The sequence below is a fragment of the Triturus cristatus genome, chromosome 4_2, assembly GCF_964204655.1.
Source record: "Triturus cristatus chromosome 4_2, aTriCri1.1, whole genome shotgun sequence".
NCBI lineage: Eukaryota > Metazoa > Chordata > Amphibia > Caudata > Salamandridae > Triturus > Triturus cristatus.
This window is the reverse complement of record NC_140586.1, coordinates 706884425-706904133: the sequence shown is the minus strand read 5'-3', so window position 1 is coordinate 706904133 and position 19709 is coordinate 706884425. Positions and strand designations below refer to the sequence as shown.

The following is a 19709-nucleotide window of genomic DNA, read 5'->3' as shown; positions in this document are numbered from 1 at the left end:
TGGGCTCCGTAAGCCTCAACCGCAGCCGCCAGGGGGGACATAAAGATGTTAAACAATGTCGGGCTCAACACAGAACCCTGTGGAACCCCAACTCCCAATGGCGGCATCTCGGCGGAGCTCTGGGAAACCCAGACCGTCTGGCGGCGGCCCTCCAGAAAAGATGTAAACCATCTGAACACCGTCCCCCTTAGGCCGATGTCATAAAGCCTGGCGAGAAGCGCCGCATGGGGGACAGTGTCGAAGGCCGCCGACAAGTCCAGCATGACTAACATGGCCTTGCCACCCACATCCAAGGTCTCCCTGATGATCTCAGAGACCTCCACCAATGCCGTTTCCGTGCTAAAATTCGGACGGAAACCGGATTGGGATGGATGGAGCAGATTGTTGGACTCTAGGAAGCTCGACAAGACGCCATGGACACGTTTCTCAGTGATCTTAGCCAAAGCCGGGAGAAGTGAAATAGGCCTGTAATTGGCCAAGACCTCGGCATCAAGACCAGGCTTTTTCAGGAGGGGGATCACCATCGCCCTTTTCCAGGTGCGTGGGATACTCCCCTCCCTCAAGGAGGCATTGAGGATCGGGTTGACCAGGGGATTCACCACTGCCGCCATCCCAGCCAAAAATTTGGCGGGGCAGGGGTCGAGTGGGGAACCAGATTTAAGACTGGCCAGCAGAGTCCGGGACATGTCACTGGAGACAGGAGGAAAGTCCTCCAGGGTGGCCGTAGGCATGGACGATGTTCCAAGTCCTGCCCCGGGGTCACAGCAACCCTCCACCAAGCTCTCCGAGAAGGAGGCCTGAATTGCCTTAATCTTGTCGGTGAAAAAAGTGGCAAGATCACACGCCCCCGCATCAGGTGATACAGGCGGGGGTGAATAAGAAGTAGGGGACGTGAACTCCTTCACAATCGTGAAGATCTCCTTGCAGGAGTTCGCCGACGCCTCAATCCTCCTGGCAAGATATTCCCGCTTGGCACCAAGAATGTCACGGTGATAGGCCTTCACCGCCGACCTATAGGCGAGTTTAGCCTCCCCATCATATTGACGGCGCCAGGCCCGCTCAGCGACCTTACATTGGCTGCGAGCCATACGTAGCGCCTCCGTAAACCATGGGGCTGTATGATTCCAAAGTTGTTGATACCAAACACGACATGTTGTTTTTCAGCCATTTCTGAAATAGCATTTTACGTGAGCATATAATGCACTTCTACATATATGTCTGGCTGCGTCACCGACAACCCGGGAGAATGGTCTCCGAAGGCTGTAGAGAGGCTCTGCTCATGCAGGGGCACCCTCTCATGTAAAACCCAGCAACACCCTGCCTTCAGGATTGTCAAGGCCTGCTATAGAGGTGACTTACAGGTTTTAAGTGTGTGTACACAGGCTGCAATGGCAGGCCTGTAGTTCCATTTTGTATTGCCTCTCATGGGTGGCATAATACATGCTTCAGCCCATGGGAGGCCTCTGGGGTACCTATGCCCTGGGTACATGTGTACCATATACTAGGGACTGACAAGGGTAGCCTAGTATCCAATCGGAAGTGTACCTAAGTACATGCATAACATTTTAAGGAGAAAGCAGATAGGACTGGGGTCCGGATTAGCAGGATCCCAGTCAGACTAGTCAAAAACGGTGAAACATCAAGCAAAAGTGGGGTTAACCATAAGAAGCAGATCCTACTTTCCTACAGGAACCACTACCCTACAGCATATTTTTTGTATAGGAGGGACTTCTTCTTACACAAAAACTATGCTGACCACAACACAGACTCCCTTGCACTATAGCACAAGGGTGCCTTGCGTTGGCGCATGGCTGCACCATGTGCGCTAGTGCACAGAGATATGGCTCAGTTCTGCTCTCTCCAGCTCATGCAGTGCAGCACCTTTGCTTGCCGCCCTGCATTGTGTGGACTGTAAGTAAATCTGGGCCCAAATAATTATGCAGCACCCTGAAGCCAGCTGCTTGAGTTGCAGCACTTTGGACTGATAATAACATGAAATAACTCATCGAAGTAAGTTCACAGCACATAACCAGCACCTGCTTTAAAAGACCCCACTACATGAACTCATCTTGTGCCACAGGCTGGTTATGATTATGAAAATGGACACCGAAAAGATACGCACTTTAGAAGCACTTTAAATCTCATGTTTCATTTCACTCTTCTGTTTTCCAACCACCTAATCATATTCCTCATACTAATCGGTGTCACGTTCCATATGTGGTTTGCATATTGGATTTGCAGGCTAAACTCACACCCAGTTAAGCACTAAACAACCTTCAATTGCTTGTTGGCTAGAATATTTTACTATATTATACGTTGATAATGCAATTTCAATGTGCAATTACATTAAAAAAAAACAAGTTAGATCTTTATGAAATGCATAGCATGGAAAATTAAGACACATTTGAAAATTAGTGATTTACAAAACGTTCTATGCCTACTCATGTGGGGGCATATCAAGACACGGTGTTAAAATTATCGCCGCTTTAGCGGCAGAAAAGTGCCGCTAAAGCTGCGATAATGGGCTTGATAATATGCCCTTGAGAATTCCCATAGAAGCCCATGTTCTGGTGTCAACATGGGCTTCAATTGGAATTCTCTGCGGCATATTATCAAGCCCATTATCGCCGCTTTAGCGGCAGTTTTCTGCCGCTAAAGCGGCGATAATTTTAACGCCGTGCTTGATAATATGGCCCATGGTCACTGGTAACTTTGCTACAGGCAGACAGTTCCCAATACTTGCAACAGAATGTTTACAGATATTTCGCTCTGATACATTTTAATCACGTATTTATTGTCCTACTGTGCAAACTCATGCACAAATGCACACACGCACATGCGTTCACACACGTACATATGTGCGAAAGCATATGTACACCATCACAGCCTTCACTCAAATGCATCTCAGCTCGCCTCTGGCATCCTTATATCACAGTGTTGCTCTTCGCTCAAAAAAATATGGATGAAGTTTGAATGGTACAAATACAATTTTAAAATTAAAAAAATCCCCCCAGTCACTGCACAATTAACTCTAAATTGCACTTTTGAAAGTCTATGAATGGCTGCCCGCTAACCAAACACCAAGGTTACAAGAAAATCAACTCTTCCGGCAAGCAACATGTTGGCCAACAGCCAAAAATCCCCATCCAAACCTACAATTCCAAGCAGGCTCCCGCCTTACCTTTCTTTGCATGAACCAGGTAAAGCACACAGGCACAAGTGACGGCCACAATGCAGTGGAAGGGAATGTTTCGCATTCTCGTGCACGGCTGCTCCCGCACAAGTCCTCCAAAGGGGCGAGCGGGAAGCCTCGCACCCACCACCTCGGGGAAGCGCAGACGGAAAGGCTGCGCCGGCTGTAGAGCAATGAATAATTCACCCTGAGTTTGAATTAGTAACCTGAGCTGTTCTCTGCTTCCTTCAGTCCGTCCTAATGATCCGTATCAGATGTCCCTGATATACCCTGCCCCGGACGCTTTATCGATATAGCTAGCATCCTTCCAGAGCATATTAAGGTTTCATACATGGGCGATCCCTTCTAGATGACATGGTGCCCGAGGGGACCAGAGACATGATGCAGTCTGCAAAGCAACCCAATTCATCAAAATGGACGCTTTGCATCAAAGGGCTATAGTACATTCTCACCTCATTTCATTGTCATTCTATGGGGACCCAATGACCTAAAACGAGCTCTTAATAAAACAAGAAACATAATAAAGGAAATACGGGAATGAGCTCTCTGATGGCACTGAACTGAAGGATGACACAGGTCTGGGGTTTAGGAGCATTCACACTAAAGAGTTATCCTCAAGCCATGTGCAGGTGATCAAAAGCTATGCATGAGACCTGTAACAACATATAGAGTTTCACCCGGGCCAAGAGGTTTGGGGTGACATAACGACAATATTTCTGTGTATCGTATGTTTCAGTCTGTGTGTTTTTTTGTGCATTCTGTGTGACACTTCGTCACTGTCGAATGAAAAAAGTAAATAAAATAGTAATAAATAAAAATGATAATATAATCACAGAAAGCGAAAATATCAACTGCATGGCAGTTAAGTATTTTGTCTTCATAAAAAATTACCATAATTTAAAAGTTAAACACAAAATATATTTTCAACATTGAAACAACGATAGTGAGGCGTGGGTAAATGACACTAACAGTGCAAAAGTAATATAAAAAGAATAAGAGGGGAGCGAATAGAAAGTGGCAACTATGTAAAGTAAATCCTAAAAGTTGGAGTAGGGGATGCATGATGGGTCATTGAAGATTCAAAAGCAAGCTTCTTCCCCTTTGCACAAGTTGTGGGGTGTGGGATCAAGCCCTTCTCTATAAATCTCTTATTCAAAAAATCTAAATTTATTCTTTCAATGCAAAACCTCAATTGTGAGTATCTGTATGTGTTGTGCTTATTTTCTATGCAATATTTTGACATATGACTCTTCACACCATCCACTGAATTCCAAATGTTTCTCAACGAATTCTATTTTCCAAGTATGTTTCCCTCACAATTTGCCATTTCTTGGTTGATTCTTCTCTGTGTAATATTTTCAGCCGTCAAAGTATGGTAATAGGCCAGGTGTAAGGTATGCCAAAATTACAAAAATCATAAAAAATAAGAGGGTAGCAGAATAGCAGTCTTCTATTGTCATGCTTTTGCAGGTCGACAAAGAAAAAACATATCCACCCTTCACGCCAATGAGCAAAAAATATACCCAGGAACGTACAAATAGTCACTTGCTTTGAGCAAAAATAAAATGTTTTGTTAAGTGGACTGGGGAGTTAGCCACAAGTATCAGACTTACAGGAGTCTTACTGGTGAGAAGGTCACTAAAATCTGAACTAGAGTCACACAGTACATGAGGCCATCACCTCAGATGTTTCTTCTCTTTGAATCATCCTCATCCCTCCCCTCCCAACAAAGGTGTGTTAACAAAATAGCTTGCTACTCTTCCTTCCTATGCAGTGAGTATGTCCTTCCTTTAAAGGCCTAACCCATGGCTTGGCACAGCAGAAATACTGGTGTAAAAGAGGCGTATCAACTGTCTGTTACTAATGAGTGAAAAAAAGGAAAAGAAAGTCTCTGATGGCCACTAAAGGTAGACTGATCAAAAGCCAAGAGAAACAGATAACAATTAAGAGCAGATTGCAAAATAAACATTGAATGCTTATAAGAAGAGTAACAAGCATTGGCATAGCCAATAGGTCTCGCCTTTGGGACCTTATAAGTGTTTAGCCATGCAACACTTGATGTTGTTGCACCAAGGACCTTATAAGTGTTTAGCCATGCAACACTTGATGTTGTTGCAGCAAGGATATTGTACTGCATAACTAAACACTTATGAGGTCCCAAAGGGGAGACCTATTGGCAATGTCAATGCTTGTTTCTTTTTTTAAAGTACACACAGTGCTATCAGGCTCCGGTTGCCACTTAGTCCACCGCATCCCACGTAGACGCTGCAGCCATCTTTGAGAGAGGTAGAGAGAGAGAGGTAGGTAGAGGTAGCGAGAGGTAGAAAGGTAGAGAGAGGTAGGGAGGTGTAGAGAGGTAGAGAGGTAGAGAGAGGTAGAGAGGTGTAGAGAGGTGTCGAGAGGTGTAGAGAGGTAGAGAGAGGTAGACAGAGGTAGAGAGGTAGAGGCTAGAGAGGTAGAGAGGTAGAGAGGGATAGAGAGGTAGAGAGAGAGTTAGAGAGGTATAGAGAGAGAGGTAGAGAGGGAGAGGTAGAGAGAGGTAGATAGGTAGAGAGGGAGAGGTAGAGAGAGGTAGAGAGAGATAGAGAGACGGAGAGAGAGAGAGGTAGAGAGAGAGAGAGGTAGAGAGGTAGAGGTAGAGAGGTAGAGAGAGGGAGAGAGGTAGAGAGAGGTAGAGAGTTATAGAGAGGTGTTGAGAGGTGTAGAGAGGTAGAGAGAGGTAGAGAGGTAGAGAGGTAGAGAGAGAGAGGTAGAGAGGTAGAGAGGGGAAGAGAGGTAGAGCGGTAGAGGGAGAGAGGTAGAGGTAGAGAGAGGTAGAGAGAGGTAGAGAGAGGTAGAGAGAGGTAGAGAGAAGTAGAGAGAGGTAGAGAGAGGTAGAGAGGTAGAGGTAGAGAGAGAGAGGTAGAGAGGTAGAGAGAGAGAGGTAGAGGGAGAGGTAGAGAGGAAGATAGAGGTAGAGAGAGGTAGCGAGAGAGAGGTAGAGGGAGAGAGAGGTAGAGATAGAAGTAGAGAGAGAGTTAGAGGGGTAGAGAGAGAGAGGTAGAGAGAGAGAGGTAGAGAGAGGAAGAAAGGTAGAGGTAGAGAGAGGTAGAGAGAGGTAGAGAGAGGTAGAGAGAGGTAGAGAGAGGTAGAGAGGTGTAGAGAGGTAGAGAGAGGTAGCGAGAGGTAGAGAGGTAGAGAGAGAGAGGTAGAGAGAGAGGTAGAGGGGTAGAGAGAGAGAGGTAGAGAGAGGTAGAGAAAGAGAGGTAGAGGTAGAGATGTGTAGAGAGGTGTAGAGAGGTGTAGAGAGGTATAGAGAGGTGTAGACAGGTAGAGAGAGGTGTAGAGAGGTAGAGAGAGGTGTAGAGAGGTAGAGAGGTGTAGAGAGGTAGAGAGCTAGAGAGAGAGAGGAAGAGAGGTAGAGAGAGAGAGGTAGAGAGAGAGAGAGAGAGGTGTAGAGGTAGTGAGGGAGAGAGGTAGAGAGAGAGGTAGAGAGGTAGAGAGGGGTAGAGAGGTAGAGCGGTAGAGGGAGAGAGGTAGAGAGGGAGAGGTAGAGAGAGGTAGAGAGAGAGAGGTAGAGAGAGGTAGAGAGTAGTAGAGAGGGGTAGAGAGAGGTAGAGAGGTAGAGGTAGAGAGAGAGAGGTAGAGAGGTAGAGAGAGGGAGGTAGAGGGAGAGGTAGAGAGAGGTAGAGAGAGGTAGCGAGAGAGAGGTAGAGAGAGAGAGGTAGAGAGAGAGGTAGAGGGGTAGAGAGAGAGAGGTAGAGAGAGAGAGGTAGAGAGAGAGAGAGGTAGAGAGAGGAAGAAAGGTAGAGGTAGAGAGAGGTAGAGAGAGGTAGAGAGAGGTAGAGAGGTGTAGAGAGGTAGAGAGAGGTAGAGAGAGGTAGAGAGAGGTAGAGAGGTGTAGAGAGGTGTAGAGAGGTAGATAGAGGTAGAGAGGTAGAGAGAGGTAGAGAGGTAGAGAGGGAGAGAGGTAGAGAGAGAGGTAGAGGGGTAGAGAGAGAGAGGTAGAGAGAGGTAGAGAAAGAGAGGTAGAGGTAGAGATGTGTAGAGATGTGTAGAGAGGTGTAGAGAGGTGTAGAGAGGTATAGAGAGGTGTAGAGAGGTAGAGAGAGGTGTAGGGAGGTAGAGAGAGGTGTAGAGAGGTAGAGAGGTGTAGAGAGGTAGAGAGCTAGAGAGAGAGAGGAAGAGAGAGAGAGAGGTGGAGAGGTAGTGAGGGAGAGAGGTAGAGAGAAAGAGGTAGAGAGGGGTAGAGAGGTAGAGCGGTAGAGCGGTAGAGGGAGAGAGGTAGAGAGGGAGAGGTAGAGAGAGGTAGAGAGAGAGAGGTAGAGAGAGGTAGAGAGTAGTAGAGAGGGGTAGAGAGAGGTGGAGAGGTAGAGGTAGAGAGAGAGAGGTAGAGAGGTAGAGAGAGAGAGGTAGAGGGAGAGGTAGAGAGAGGTAGCGAGAGAGAGATAGAGAGAGAGAGGTAGAGATAGAGGTAGAGAGAGAGGTAGAGGGGTAGAGAGAGAGAAAGATAGAGAGAGAGAGGTAGAGAGAGGTAGAGAGAGGAAGAAAGGTAGAGGTAGAGAGAGGTAGGGAGAGGTAGAGAGAGGTAGAGAGGTGTAGAGAGGTAGAGAGAGGTAAAGAGAGGTAGAGGGGTGTAGAGAGGTATAGAGAGGTAGAGAGAGGTAGAGTGGTAGAGAGAGGTAGAGAGGTAGAGAGGGAGAGAGGTAGAGAGAGAGGTAGAGGGGTAGAGACAGAGAGAGGTAGAGAGAGCTAGAGAAAGAGAGGTAGAGGTAGAGATGTGTAGAGAGGTGTAGAGAGGTGTAGAGAGGTATAGAGAGGTGTAGAGAGGTAGAGAGGTGTAGAGAGGTAGAGAGAGGTGTAGAGAGGTAGAGAGGTGTAGAGAGCTAGAGAGCGAGAGAGAGAGAGGAAGAGAGAGAGAGAGAGGTAGAGAGGGAGAGGTAGAGAGAGGTATAGAGGTAGAGAGAGAGCGGTAGAGAGAGAGGTAGAGAGAGAGAGGTAGAGAGATGTAGAGAGGAAGAGAGAGAGGTAGAGAGAGGTAGAGGGGTAGAGAGAGAGAGAGGTAGAGAGGTAGAGAGAGAGGTAGAGAGGTAAAGAGAGGTAGAGAGGTAGAGGTAGAGAGGTAGAGGTAGAGAGGTAGAGGTAGAGAGGTAGAGAGAGGTAGCGAGAGAGAGGTAGAGAGGTAGAGAGAGAGAGGTAGAGAGAGAGAGAGGTAGAGAGAGAGAGAGGTAGAGAGAGAGTTCGAGGGGTAGAGAGAGAGAGAGGTAGAGAGAGGTAGAGAGAGGTAGATAGGTGTAGAGAGGTAGAGAGAGGTAGAGAGAGGTAGAGAGGTGTAGAGAGGTGTAGAGAGGTAGAGAGATGTAGAGAGGTAGAGAGAGGTAGAGAGGTAGAGAGAGGTAGAGAGAGGTAGCGAGAGAGGGGTAGAGAGGTACAGAGAGAGAGGGGTAGAGAGAGAGAGAGGTAGAGAGCGAGGTAGAGGGGTAGAGAGGTACAGGTAGAGATGTGTAGAGAGGTGTAGAGAGGTAGAAAGGTGTAGAGAGGTGTAGAGAGGTAGAGAGAGGTGTAGAGAGGTAGAGAGAGGTGTAGAGAGGTAGAGAGCTAGAGAGAGAGGTAGAGAGAGAGAGAGGGAGAGAGGGAGAGGTAGAGAGGGAGAGGTAGAGAGAGATAGAGAGGTAGAGAGAGAGAGGTAGAGAGAGAGAGGTAGAGAGATGTAGAGAGGAAGAGAGAGAGAGGTAGAGAGAGGTAGAGAGGTAGAGGGAGAGAGGTATAGAGGTAGAGAGAGAGAGGTAGAGAGAGAGGTAGAGAGAGAGAGAGGTAGAGAGGTAAAGAGAGGTAGAGAGGTAGAGGTAGAGAGGTAGAGAGAGGTAGAGAGAGGTAGTGAGAGAGAGGTAGAGAGGTAGAGAGAGAGAGAGGTAGAGAGGTAGAGAGAGAGAGAGAGGTAGAAAGAGGTAGAGATAGAGAGAGGTAGAGAGGTAGAGAGGGAGAGGTAGAGAGGTAGAGCAGTTCATCAAAATGCTCAGTGGCCAGAATCAGTTTTTAGCCCACAAAGCTGCGGGTTCATCTTTAATACTTTATTGGGCGATTAATTCAAACACATACGATATACTCAGTAATGCAGGCAAGCTGACCCTTTCTATGTAAACAAGGAGGCACTGCTCGCTCCTGCAGGCAAAACGCCGGGGGATGCGAGGAATGCAGCTGAGGGGGGAGGGGTGGGGGAGTCAGCGATGAACTGATTAATCTACAGAAAATGCCGTCTGAAAGAAATCATGTGTTTTAAACAAAATCACCGCGCAGGAAGGGATCCACGTTCTTTGCTCTCCAACCCTTTTGAAAGTATTTGAGGCAAACCTTCAGTGAAGGTGGAAAAGCATTTTTCAATTCCGTAAAAAAAAAAAACATGTGACAAAAAGAAATATCAAAACGAGACGCATTTCTATTGTGGAGCGGAATCCTTTTTCAGCTAGCTCGTGGATTTAAAAAAAAACAAGATGGAGCGTGAAACTGAAGAGGGAAGGCGGCCTTGTGGACGGCGGGATATACGAGAGACCTGGGAAAGCAGTGCTATGGAGGAGAGAGATATTGAATGAGAGGCGTCAAAGTAGGAATCTGCAAGCGGCAAATCGGCTGTTATTCCAACATGCAGACAAGCCCAGGAGTGGTGCGTGCGTGTGCAGTCTGCTCATTTTCAAGCACTGCACTCATGCGTGTGGCGCGCCCCTGCTCGCTCCCGCAATGTGGATGCCGCCACAAGCACGAGTGTGTGCTTGAAAATGACCAGAGCGACGGCTAAAGGCCCTCCTATGCAGCGCATGCGCGCTGCGCAGGTGAGACCTAAAAAGGAAGGTTTACTGAAAGTCATAGTAAGTGACAGTGGAGGCAACTTAAAGCTGAAACCTTTTAACAGTACATGAGCAGGAGTGGGTAAATCTGCCTACCACCCTGAAGGAAATTGGAGTGTGCAACGGTTTAACAGCGAAGATAAAGGGGTTATTGAGTTGCAAAAAAAAAAACTGAATTGGGAGAAAGAAGTAAGACAAGCATTGGCAAAGCCAATAGGTCTTGTAATGGGACAGTTATAAAGAAGCTTTATGAAGTGTCCAGAAGAAACATGGAAGGAATGGCAGTGGGAGTGGGTAGAAGAAACAGGATGGGTAGAGGTGGAGGGGAGAAGAAACAAGATGGAGGAGGGCGGGGGGAAGGTTAAAAAAGCGCTGTGACTTGGCCAGCGTTCACGGCATCATATCGTAAAAAAAAAAAGAAAAGAAATAGCACTTGAATCATAGCGCGAACAGCGGATGAACACTATTTAAAGTTCTTTTTAATATTTATTTCATCGACAATTGCAAATGCAAGAATGCATTTGACATTTTTTATAGTAAGTACATAAGACATATAATATCAATTATTATTTGAATGAACACAAGTGGGATCATGCTGTGTATTTTTATTACACATAGTGCAGCCAGATCAACCCAGTAGAAACTTTATTCTTTCTGATATCACATCTGCAGCGTGTTTACTCCTTCCACCACTCCTTTCAACCACATAAAACGGATTGTTGAAAGGCTAAGCCACCAACAGCAATATCGCTATTGTCGGTGTGTCAGCAGTTCTCATCCAGTGGCAGAGAGAGAGAGAGAGAATATGCTGCTCACTAAAGTTATATAAACTATGTCTCTTCGAAAGCAACTCTGGTTTCCAGGTTTGACAGAAACACTCATAAGCAAGTGAGCTTTGGGCATCATAAGTAACAATAATGTGGATAGCTCTGGAGGTTAATGCACTTGCTTGAAAGATCTGTGTACATTCTAATCAAAGGTTCAACTCACCATAATATTGCAAAGAGGATCAATGTGTCTGCTGGAAAGCACAGCATGCAACATGTAAATCACAGATTAGTTGTTTTATGTAGATAGCTTAGTTGATTACTGTTTGTGTTGCATAGAGCCTTGCGTTACCTGCAGGTCAAAAGTTAACATCCCTGTATTATAGCTTAGTGAGTTATGAACCTGCAGCAAGGACCTGACTGCAAACAAGAAGGCATATATTTAGAACTTGCTGTTTTTTCCTCAATACTTTCTTATTTTAAGGTTGCTAAGAAAAAGAAAGGTTTCTTTGGATAGTAATAATTATTATTAGTAAGTGCCATATATATAGTTATTAGTGAGATAACTAATGGACGGATACATCCCACAGTCAAACAATGCATACAACCTTGGCACGGTCAAAAAGCTAACCCCGCCCCTTGTTCCCCCTTAGCACCGCCCTTGTGCCCGCCCTAAACTCCGCCCACTGCTCCTTTTGGTGAGTACCTGCACTTATTTTTTTCCATTTAAAGCACTGTCATATTGGGAATTTTACCTGCTCTAAATAGGGTGGGTGGTCTGATGTCCTTACCTTGAAGGTCCCTTCTCTATCAAGCCATTGGAATGAACTTTCTTATTCCTGAGTCAGCAAGGGCACTGTCACTGTAAAGATGATGGTCCATTCAGCTAATAGTAGAGTGCCAGGACCGAGGGTTTGACAGACAAGGCACTCCACTATTTTGTGGATGCGTACCCTGGCTGCTAAACTCTAAATTAAGGGCTACATTGTGCAATCATTGCAAGATTGTGTCTGGTGCCTGCGTGTGCATGTCAGGCCAAAGCCCATTTTCCGCTGGTAAATTAAGAAAATAAGTATGTACAGGAAGAATGAAGCTGGGAGAAAGGGTGCATTGGGGGAACTGAGATGATCGGATGAGCAAAGAGCAGGAGTGGAAAACAGGTAAAAAGAGATCTGGGCGACTTTTAAGACACAGCTAAGACAAACAATGTGCTTCCAAAGAGCATTAAAAGGGAGTTAAAAATGGTTCCTTCATGTTGGAAGTGGAGGGGGGCGTCGAACGTGAACAGTTGTGTCAGTGGAGGTCTCCTGTCTCTTGTCCTGTCCTACGATACCGGGATCTTCGCACTGAGCCTACCTGCCTGTGTCCGGGTCTCCCTCCCGCTGCCGCGCTACAACATCTGCGGAACCGGCAAGGAGGGGGACTACTAATCCCAGCAGCACCTGGTGGGGCAGGGCGGAAGTGCACGCCCATTGGACGCGCCTGGAGGCGCTACAAATTGGAGCACGCCCTCCGCGTCGCGGGACGTGCGCGGGCGCCGCCGGGCTGAGCCCGGGCAGAGGGCGGGCCGTCTGTGGCCGTCCGGGGCAGACCGAGGCTGGGCTGGGCCACGACCCTTGTGACTTTATCCTGGACACGTGAGTTCGCTGTTAATCCTACTCTTGGAGGAATTGGATTGTAGTGGTCGGGCGTGTCTCTTAGCCCTGATATTGGGCCAATAACTTTGACTGGGTGTAGTATATACCTCTTTGGTTTGGGGCTGGCACCTTCATCTGTGTACTGACTATGTCGAGCACCAAAACGGATATATGTACAGTTGCGGCTGGCCCCATGGATAATTACCTAGTGAAAGTGGTCAATAAAATCAATAATGACCGCAGACTATCTCTTGGAAGGGGGGGCCCCCTTGTTCACCCTGATACTTCTTGTATACCTGTGGATGTTAACCCTGTTGACGATATGAACAGTGTTCGAGCTAGTCCACTCATAACTGTAGAAAGCCAGGTTGTTCTTGAGAACTTGGTAGATTGTCTCGATCCTCCGGATCTGGCTACCGCTGCAACTGAGGATGTTCTCCCCAGTCCAAGACCAATGAGAGCGTGTAGAAAACAATTAAACAAAAGGGGGGGGAGGCCCACTAAAAAAAGGATAGAAGCCTTACACAAAGCCCAAAATAGTATTGCCTCAGGGTCGGGTCTACAGGAAACATGTAGTTTGGGTGGTAATATTCTAGATCCAGCTCAATTTGTTTCACTTATTGCTACTCTTGAGGCTAAATTTGAGACTCTGTTAGCTGAGCACACGCAATCCTTACTGCTTCAATTACAAAACACTAACAAGGAAGTACAAAGGCTTGGTGATCTGGTAGCGAAACTTTTGCCAGGTCGTGGGGTATCTAAGTCATCAGATATTGGTTGTGCTGGGGTCACTAATAATAGTTTAAATAAACCGTCGCTACTACCTTCCCAGGCACCCGCTCCCCTAGTCTCTGCCTGTTCTGATCCTCCAGCTCCTATTATTCCAGTTAAGCCACCCTCAGCGGGACAAGGTGGTACTTTCACCCCTAGACATGGTATTTACTCAGGTTTTACCAATCTCCCTCCTGAGTGTGCTCCTTATGTAGTCGTTTTGACTAATGTGCCTGTTCTAGGAAACTCGCACGCCCATACTAATGAGGAAACACATGAGTCGCTAAAAAATAAAACTGTAGATTGGCTCAACAGTAGATGTGGCTTTCCAGTGCATCTTGCAGATCAAATTATTTCTACTAGAAGGACTAAGTGGATTGGTCCGTCTCAGAAAGGCTGCGGTGGGGACTGTGTTATAGTTAATTTTAGATCCCCACAACATGTTAATACAGTCCTGATACGTGCAGCTTCCTTGACGACCGGAAATACCAGTGTGTGTGCGCGCCCGTTGGGTTATTTTTATAAATGTTATGGGAGTGTCCCAAATAGACCGGCTTTGAAACCCCTTGTAACCAGGGCTCCCCAGAGATCTATAGAACCACAGTGGGATAATATGGCAACTTTTTGCAGGGAAGATCATAACATTCCCACCCGCAATAGATTTGAGGTACTCTCAGGCCTAGACGCCTGTGATTGACAGGAGGATTCTGTAATCCAGGGGAGCGCCAGTGTGGTTACTCCTGACTCCAGAGAAATTGATGAAATTATCATGCACCATGGAACCCCACGTTCAAATCCTGTTAATATTGCATCTGATTCTGGTGAAACCATAAAATTTATGAGTTGGAATATTGCGGGCCTACGATCCAAGAAGAATGACTGTGGTTGGTTAGACATCTTGCAACAATATGACATCATTGCCCTACAAGAGACTTGGGATAAGGACTGCGACTTCTGGATGGATGGTTATACCTCCTATTTTGTACCAGCCCTGAGTTCTAATGCGGGAAGAGATAGGGGAGGCCTCATGTTCCTCGTTACTGTAAATATTCTGGGCTGTGTCAAGCAGATTGTAAGCACCTCCTATAATTGCCTCATTCTGGAAATTAGCTTGGCAAATGATGTTAAGTTTTTGTTTATTAACTGCTACAATTCCCAGCAAGAAAAGTCCCCTAACGAGCATATTCTCTGGCTGACTGCATTTTTAAAATCCTATAAGGACAATCATTCCACTTTTTGCCATTATATTTTGATGGGTGATTTTAATGTTCATTTATGTAATGCTAACTGCCACTATAGAGATAAGGATGGCCCTGAATTCTCTAACCCCCAACATTTTGAACACAGTCCAAAAGGGGTTGCCATGGAGTCCCTTTTGTCAAATACTGATCTCTATGAGGCAGGTTTTCGGGACAAGTATTCTCGTGTACCTACCTATGCTGCTAGGGATAGGGAAACTATAATTGATTATATATTTTTATCAGCGGGGCTTTTAAATTACGTGTTTTTTTATAACGCCCTGCGCTCCTGTTTTAGTGACCACAACCCGGTGATATTGATCTTGGCCAATGTTTTCCCAATTTTAGACAAACGCAATTTGACACCTGTGGTGGTTTCAGTGAATGCCAAAGACCAAGGGAGGAGATTACATTGGTCCAAGGTTATTCCTGAAGATTTCCTTGATTTAATTATATCTAAGACTGGCTGCCAATTAAATATATGTACTGACCCATCCTCTCATGAGATAGACATAATAACGGCCTTTGAAACCATTTGCTCTCAAGTAGCTATGGAACTTACCACTAAAGGTGGTCCCGCTAAACCTAAAACTGACCAAGGCTGGTTCAATCATAGCTGTACCTCAGCCTCAAACCAACTTAGGAAAGCCCTCAATGAAAAACCAAGGAATAAAGGATTGGTCACACAGTTAAGAAAAGCTTACTCTCAAGCATTACTGACACGGGAGAGGGAAATAAAACAGGAAGCTTGGGTAGCCTTAATGGATAGTGCTATCCTGAAAAACAGCTCCAAATTCTGGGAAATCATTAATTCCCCTTTTTTATCTGGTTCCCAGAACTCGGCGCTGGAATTGAATATCCCCGAGGAAGATTGGCTTGCCCACTTCGAAAATATTTATGGGAGTAATCTCGAGCAGGAAGTATTTAAGATCACTAATTCCAGCTCTCCCCTCCCTCCTATTATTTTTACCATTGAAGAGGTGGAGAAAGCTATTGAGGGCACGGCCGGACGTAAGGCTCCAGGCCCTGACGGGGTGCCTACGGATATGTATAAGGCTAATACCAAGTACTGGGCCAAAGTTCTGTTAAATGTTTTTAATTCAGCTTCTTTAGTAGCCCCACCAAAATCATGGTCCCAGGCTATCATAATCCCTGTGTTTAAGAAGGGTCAAAGGGGTGATCCTAGATGCTATCGACCTATATCCTTGTTAGATTCCTCATTCAAAATTCTGGGAAAAGTTATTCTGACAAGGATAAATAATTGGGCAACTGATAAAGGGGTTATCTCTAATGCCCAGTATGGGTTTAGATCAGGGAGGGGTACAGAGGACCAATGCTTGAATTTACATCTAATCATTGCAAAGTATACCAAAGCTTCTGAGGGCTCGATTTTTGCAGGTTTTATGAACCTATCTACAGCTTTTGACCTGGTTAACAGGTCCAAGCTTTGGTCAATCCTTTTAGAGTTAGGCTTAGATAAGCCCCTTGTGTATTTTATGGCAGAACTACACAAAGACCTGAAGGCTTCAATTAGGATGACTAAGGAGGGGAAACGCACTGCTAGCTTTAAATCCGGTAGAGGGGTACGCCAGGGATGTATTCTTGCCCCTTTGCTATTTACTTTATACATAAATTCCCTGGAAGAGAGTCTGCTAGCTGCCTCTCTAGATATCCCTAGAATTGATGGTAATCCTATACCTGTGCTCCTCTATGCGGATGACACCGTTCTGTTGGCGCGGACTCCACTTGGTCTCCAAAGATTATTGAATGCTTTTGGTAATTTCATGTCATCCTTGGACCTGGTGGTTAACAACTGCAAATCCCACGTAATGGCATTGGGGAAGGGAAAAAACCAACCCAAAACGTTTTACTGTAATGGGACGGCTATCTCAAGAGTAAAAGTTTTCACCTACTTGGGTATCGTTTTTGACGATAAAGGCAACTGGTTACCCCAAGTAATTTCTAAGGCGAAAGCAGTGCGTAGTTCTTCGGCTGCTATATTGAGCTTCGGTAAAAGGTTGGGAGGGAAACCAAGTGAGGCTATTTTGAAAATTTACCAAGCTAAAACTATATCAGTAGCTAGGTATGGGGCCGCTATTTGGGGGTACATTAACCCTGATTCCATTCAAATAGAAGAGAATAAATTTTTTCGTGCCCTTCTTGGCCTCCCCCAATCCACTGCGACCTATTCTGTACATTTAGAATTGGGGATGGGATATATTTCTGACATTTTAAAGTTAGCCCCACTTTTGCTTTGGATAAGAACCTGGTTGAACCCGGATCTTACAATGAATCATAATATCCTAAAAGAATGCTCTAAATTGGATAATTGGAAGAATATTCAGTGGTTGTCCCATATTAAATTGACTGCAAAGATGATAGGACGACCTGAACTTTTTTCCAACCCCGAAAGTTTAAGGAAAGCTGACTTAAGGTGGGTTAAGACGTATTTTATTAAGCACTGCGAGGTGGAGCGAGAATCTCAAGAACTCAGTAAAACTTCAGTTAGGGCTCACCTCTTGCTTAATTTATCGACGGTCATGCACCCATATTTGTCTATGGTTACGAATAATTACCATAGGTGGCTTTTGATAAAGTTTCGTTTTAACCAAATACATCAGGTTTTAAGTGTTCCGCAGGGCTGGTTTAGATTTGAAGATGGGGTTCCCTGCAGATGTGACAATTTCTCCGCCCAAGATACGATGCATTTCTCATTTTTCTGTCCATTTTACCTAGAGGCCAGGAAAAGGTTTATCCGACCTATATTGAGAAAGGAGGCTTTTGTCCAGGTAAAACCAGCATTATTATTCCTGCAACTAATGGAATCACCAACAACTATGTTCTGTGTGGCTAGTTTTTTGGTTGCCTGTATTAGATCAAGGAAATTGAGATTGACAGCTTTAGAAGAGATCAATTAGTTTCTATATTGTGAATCACCGGGGAAAATTTATTTATTTTTTTAACATGTATATGATGGACTGTCTTCTCTTTTTATCTGTATAAAATGTCCTGTACACTTTTATGATTTTAACTAATCGAATAAAGTGGTTTTGATTGATTGATTGATTGATTGATGTTGGAAGTGGAAGGGTACAACCCATTCTAGCATTAACATGGTAAAGAAAAAGCATTGAATAAGAAGCAGGAAACAGATACAGACAGACAAGAAAGCTATTGAAGCATGTACCATGAACAAGGGGCTGGCCAAAAGCCCATTCTATGTATTGTAGGCAATTGGACTTCAACAACAGGAAGCTAAAGTTGTCAGTAGGCAAGACCTAAATAGAATAAATGACAAACAAAGTGGTTCATATAAGTTTTGTGACCCACAGTAAATTCCTTTGGGATCTAAATTCTACAAGGAGCTGCGGTTGACTGCAGCGTGTGTATCTGCCACGTGTAGTATCATGTATTTCCTTTCTTTTGTATTGCTGAAGCATATTTCTTTTATATGCAGAGTTATTTGAAGGTATCCCAGGGGTTACTGAGTCTTGTTTTGTGGGTTGGACAAGTTTGTAATGTTTCTTTGAAGTTGTTTGTAGCCTGTGTTATCTTTACTGATGATATTACTGTATTTTATGAATCTGTCTGACAGCTTGGCTTGTGTGGCCTGCAGTCTAACTGTATCTTTAAGAGAGCAGACAGTAACGCGTCTTTCAGTTCCCTGTCCAGACAAACACGGGCGAATATTAGGGAGGTTCTTTTTATACTTATTCTTGTTTGGCTTTTTTAGGCTGCTCCCAGGGATGGAAATATTTGTCATTGTTCTACAAGCTATAATTGTTCTTTCACGATAAAAACATTATTTCAAAATTAGATCACTGATGGTATAATCAATTATGCTGTTGCCTTGAGTTCAATATTATGTCACGTGCCCTAACACATATCCTTTTCTACTATCATTGGACCTAGATTCTGCCTAGACGGGATATCTTCCTGCCATCTTAATTGGTGATTTTCCCATAGCCGTTCTTGTGTGTTGTGGGGCATCTTGAGAAGCTGTATTTCCTGAGAATATTTGTTTGTGTCCATGGTTGAGAATGAAGGACATGTCTGATCCGGTACATGCATTCATATCCTAACATAAGTGCTATTTTTCACGTATCTTCGTATAGGGACCATGTCAGACCATATAGTTTGTAGAATGCACAGCGGTAAATGTCCATATGCATGTGCACCATTAAACATGACTGACACACAAGGAGGCATATTACTAAACCAGGCTATGGCTCTAGTCTACACCAGTGCACACCCTTGTTGGATGGTTCTGCACAACAGAACCTGGTGCCCTATCACAAAAAGGATGCTTTCTCACCATCATGGGTGCAAACCCCTAGAGTTAGGGCTGCTCAGAAGAATCCCTGACATCCCAAGCAGCTGCTCTGGAACTGCTAACCAGTCATTACTGGTCACCAGTCTGTGTTTAGGAGGGTGAAAGGACACACCCTCCAAGGAGGCAGCGTGTGACTCCACATCCTATCCTGCCAGCAGGCCTATAAAAGCACCCCGGACCCTCTATGGCAATCAAAAAAGGAGCATTTATGGTGCATTAACTGTGCACCTCTCCCTGTGTGGCTCTCAGATGGTACAGCTCCTGGGAGCCTCCTTGACCTGCATCAATCTTGGTAATATGCAGAGGAACAATGGGCAAGGCTGCCCTCATTTTCCTGGCACCACTCCTCTATGCACAATGAGGGCAAATCCTCTTAGCCATTGCACAAGTACCAAATGCGCTCTTTACTTCAGGTGTGATAAAAGGGGCACACGTGATTCTGCTGAGCATGCTGTACTACAAGAGTCTTCTGGGGTGCAAAAATGCACCAGGGGCTGTGGTCCAGCCCAAGGTGCTAATGCTATTGTCAGAAGACTATAATATTGACAGATCATGGGTAGACACAGCATTGATACAATTATCTTAAATCAGCATACTAGAACCCTTTTGACCTTTTTGCGTCCAAGTCGACAGTCGCTGATGGGACAAACAGGAACCTGTCCAATCTATACATGGGGAAATGTAAATCTTCTGTGTGGGTTCGTAACGGCTGCTTTCATTTTCTTGTTTTCATTTCTAATAAACTTAGACGAACAGACTAGACATACAATATGTTGCATAGTGCCTTGTGATAACCTGTTTTACGTACTTATCACTGGATTTGGATCACTATAAAATGATATTTGTATATCTGTTGCCTCCAAGTAATTCGGCCATTTTGTGTGCCAGGTGTTCTTGATGACACAAGAAGTGTAAACTTCCCGCCTACCTCTGAGCTGTGAATCAGTCA

General features: G+C 45.1%; 1 protein-coding gene across 1 annotated transcript in view; it reads right to left on the bottom strand.

Annotated features, from left to right (window-relative positions):
* Positions 1-3299, bottom strand: part of CDCP2 (CUB domain containing protein 2) — a 275201-nt gene extending 271902 nt beyond the window's left edge. The window contains exon 1 of the mRNA XM_085600150.1: positions 3182-3299. Coding sequence (XP_085456276.1) covers positions 3182-3257 — 76 coding nt within the window. The 5' untranslated portion in view covers positions 3258-3299. The remainder of the gene's footprint in view (positions 1-3181) is intronic.
* Positions 3300-19709: the final 16410 nt, after the last annotated feature.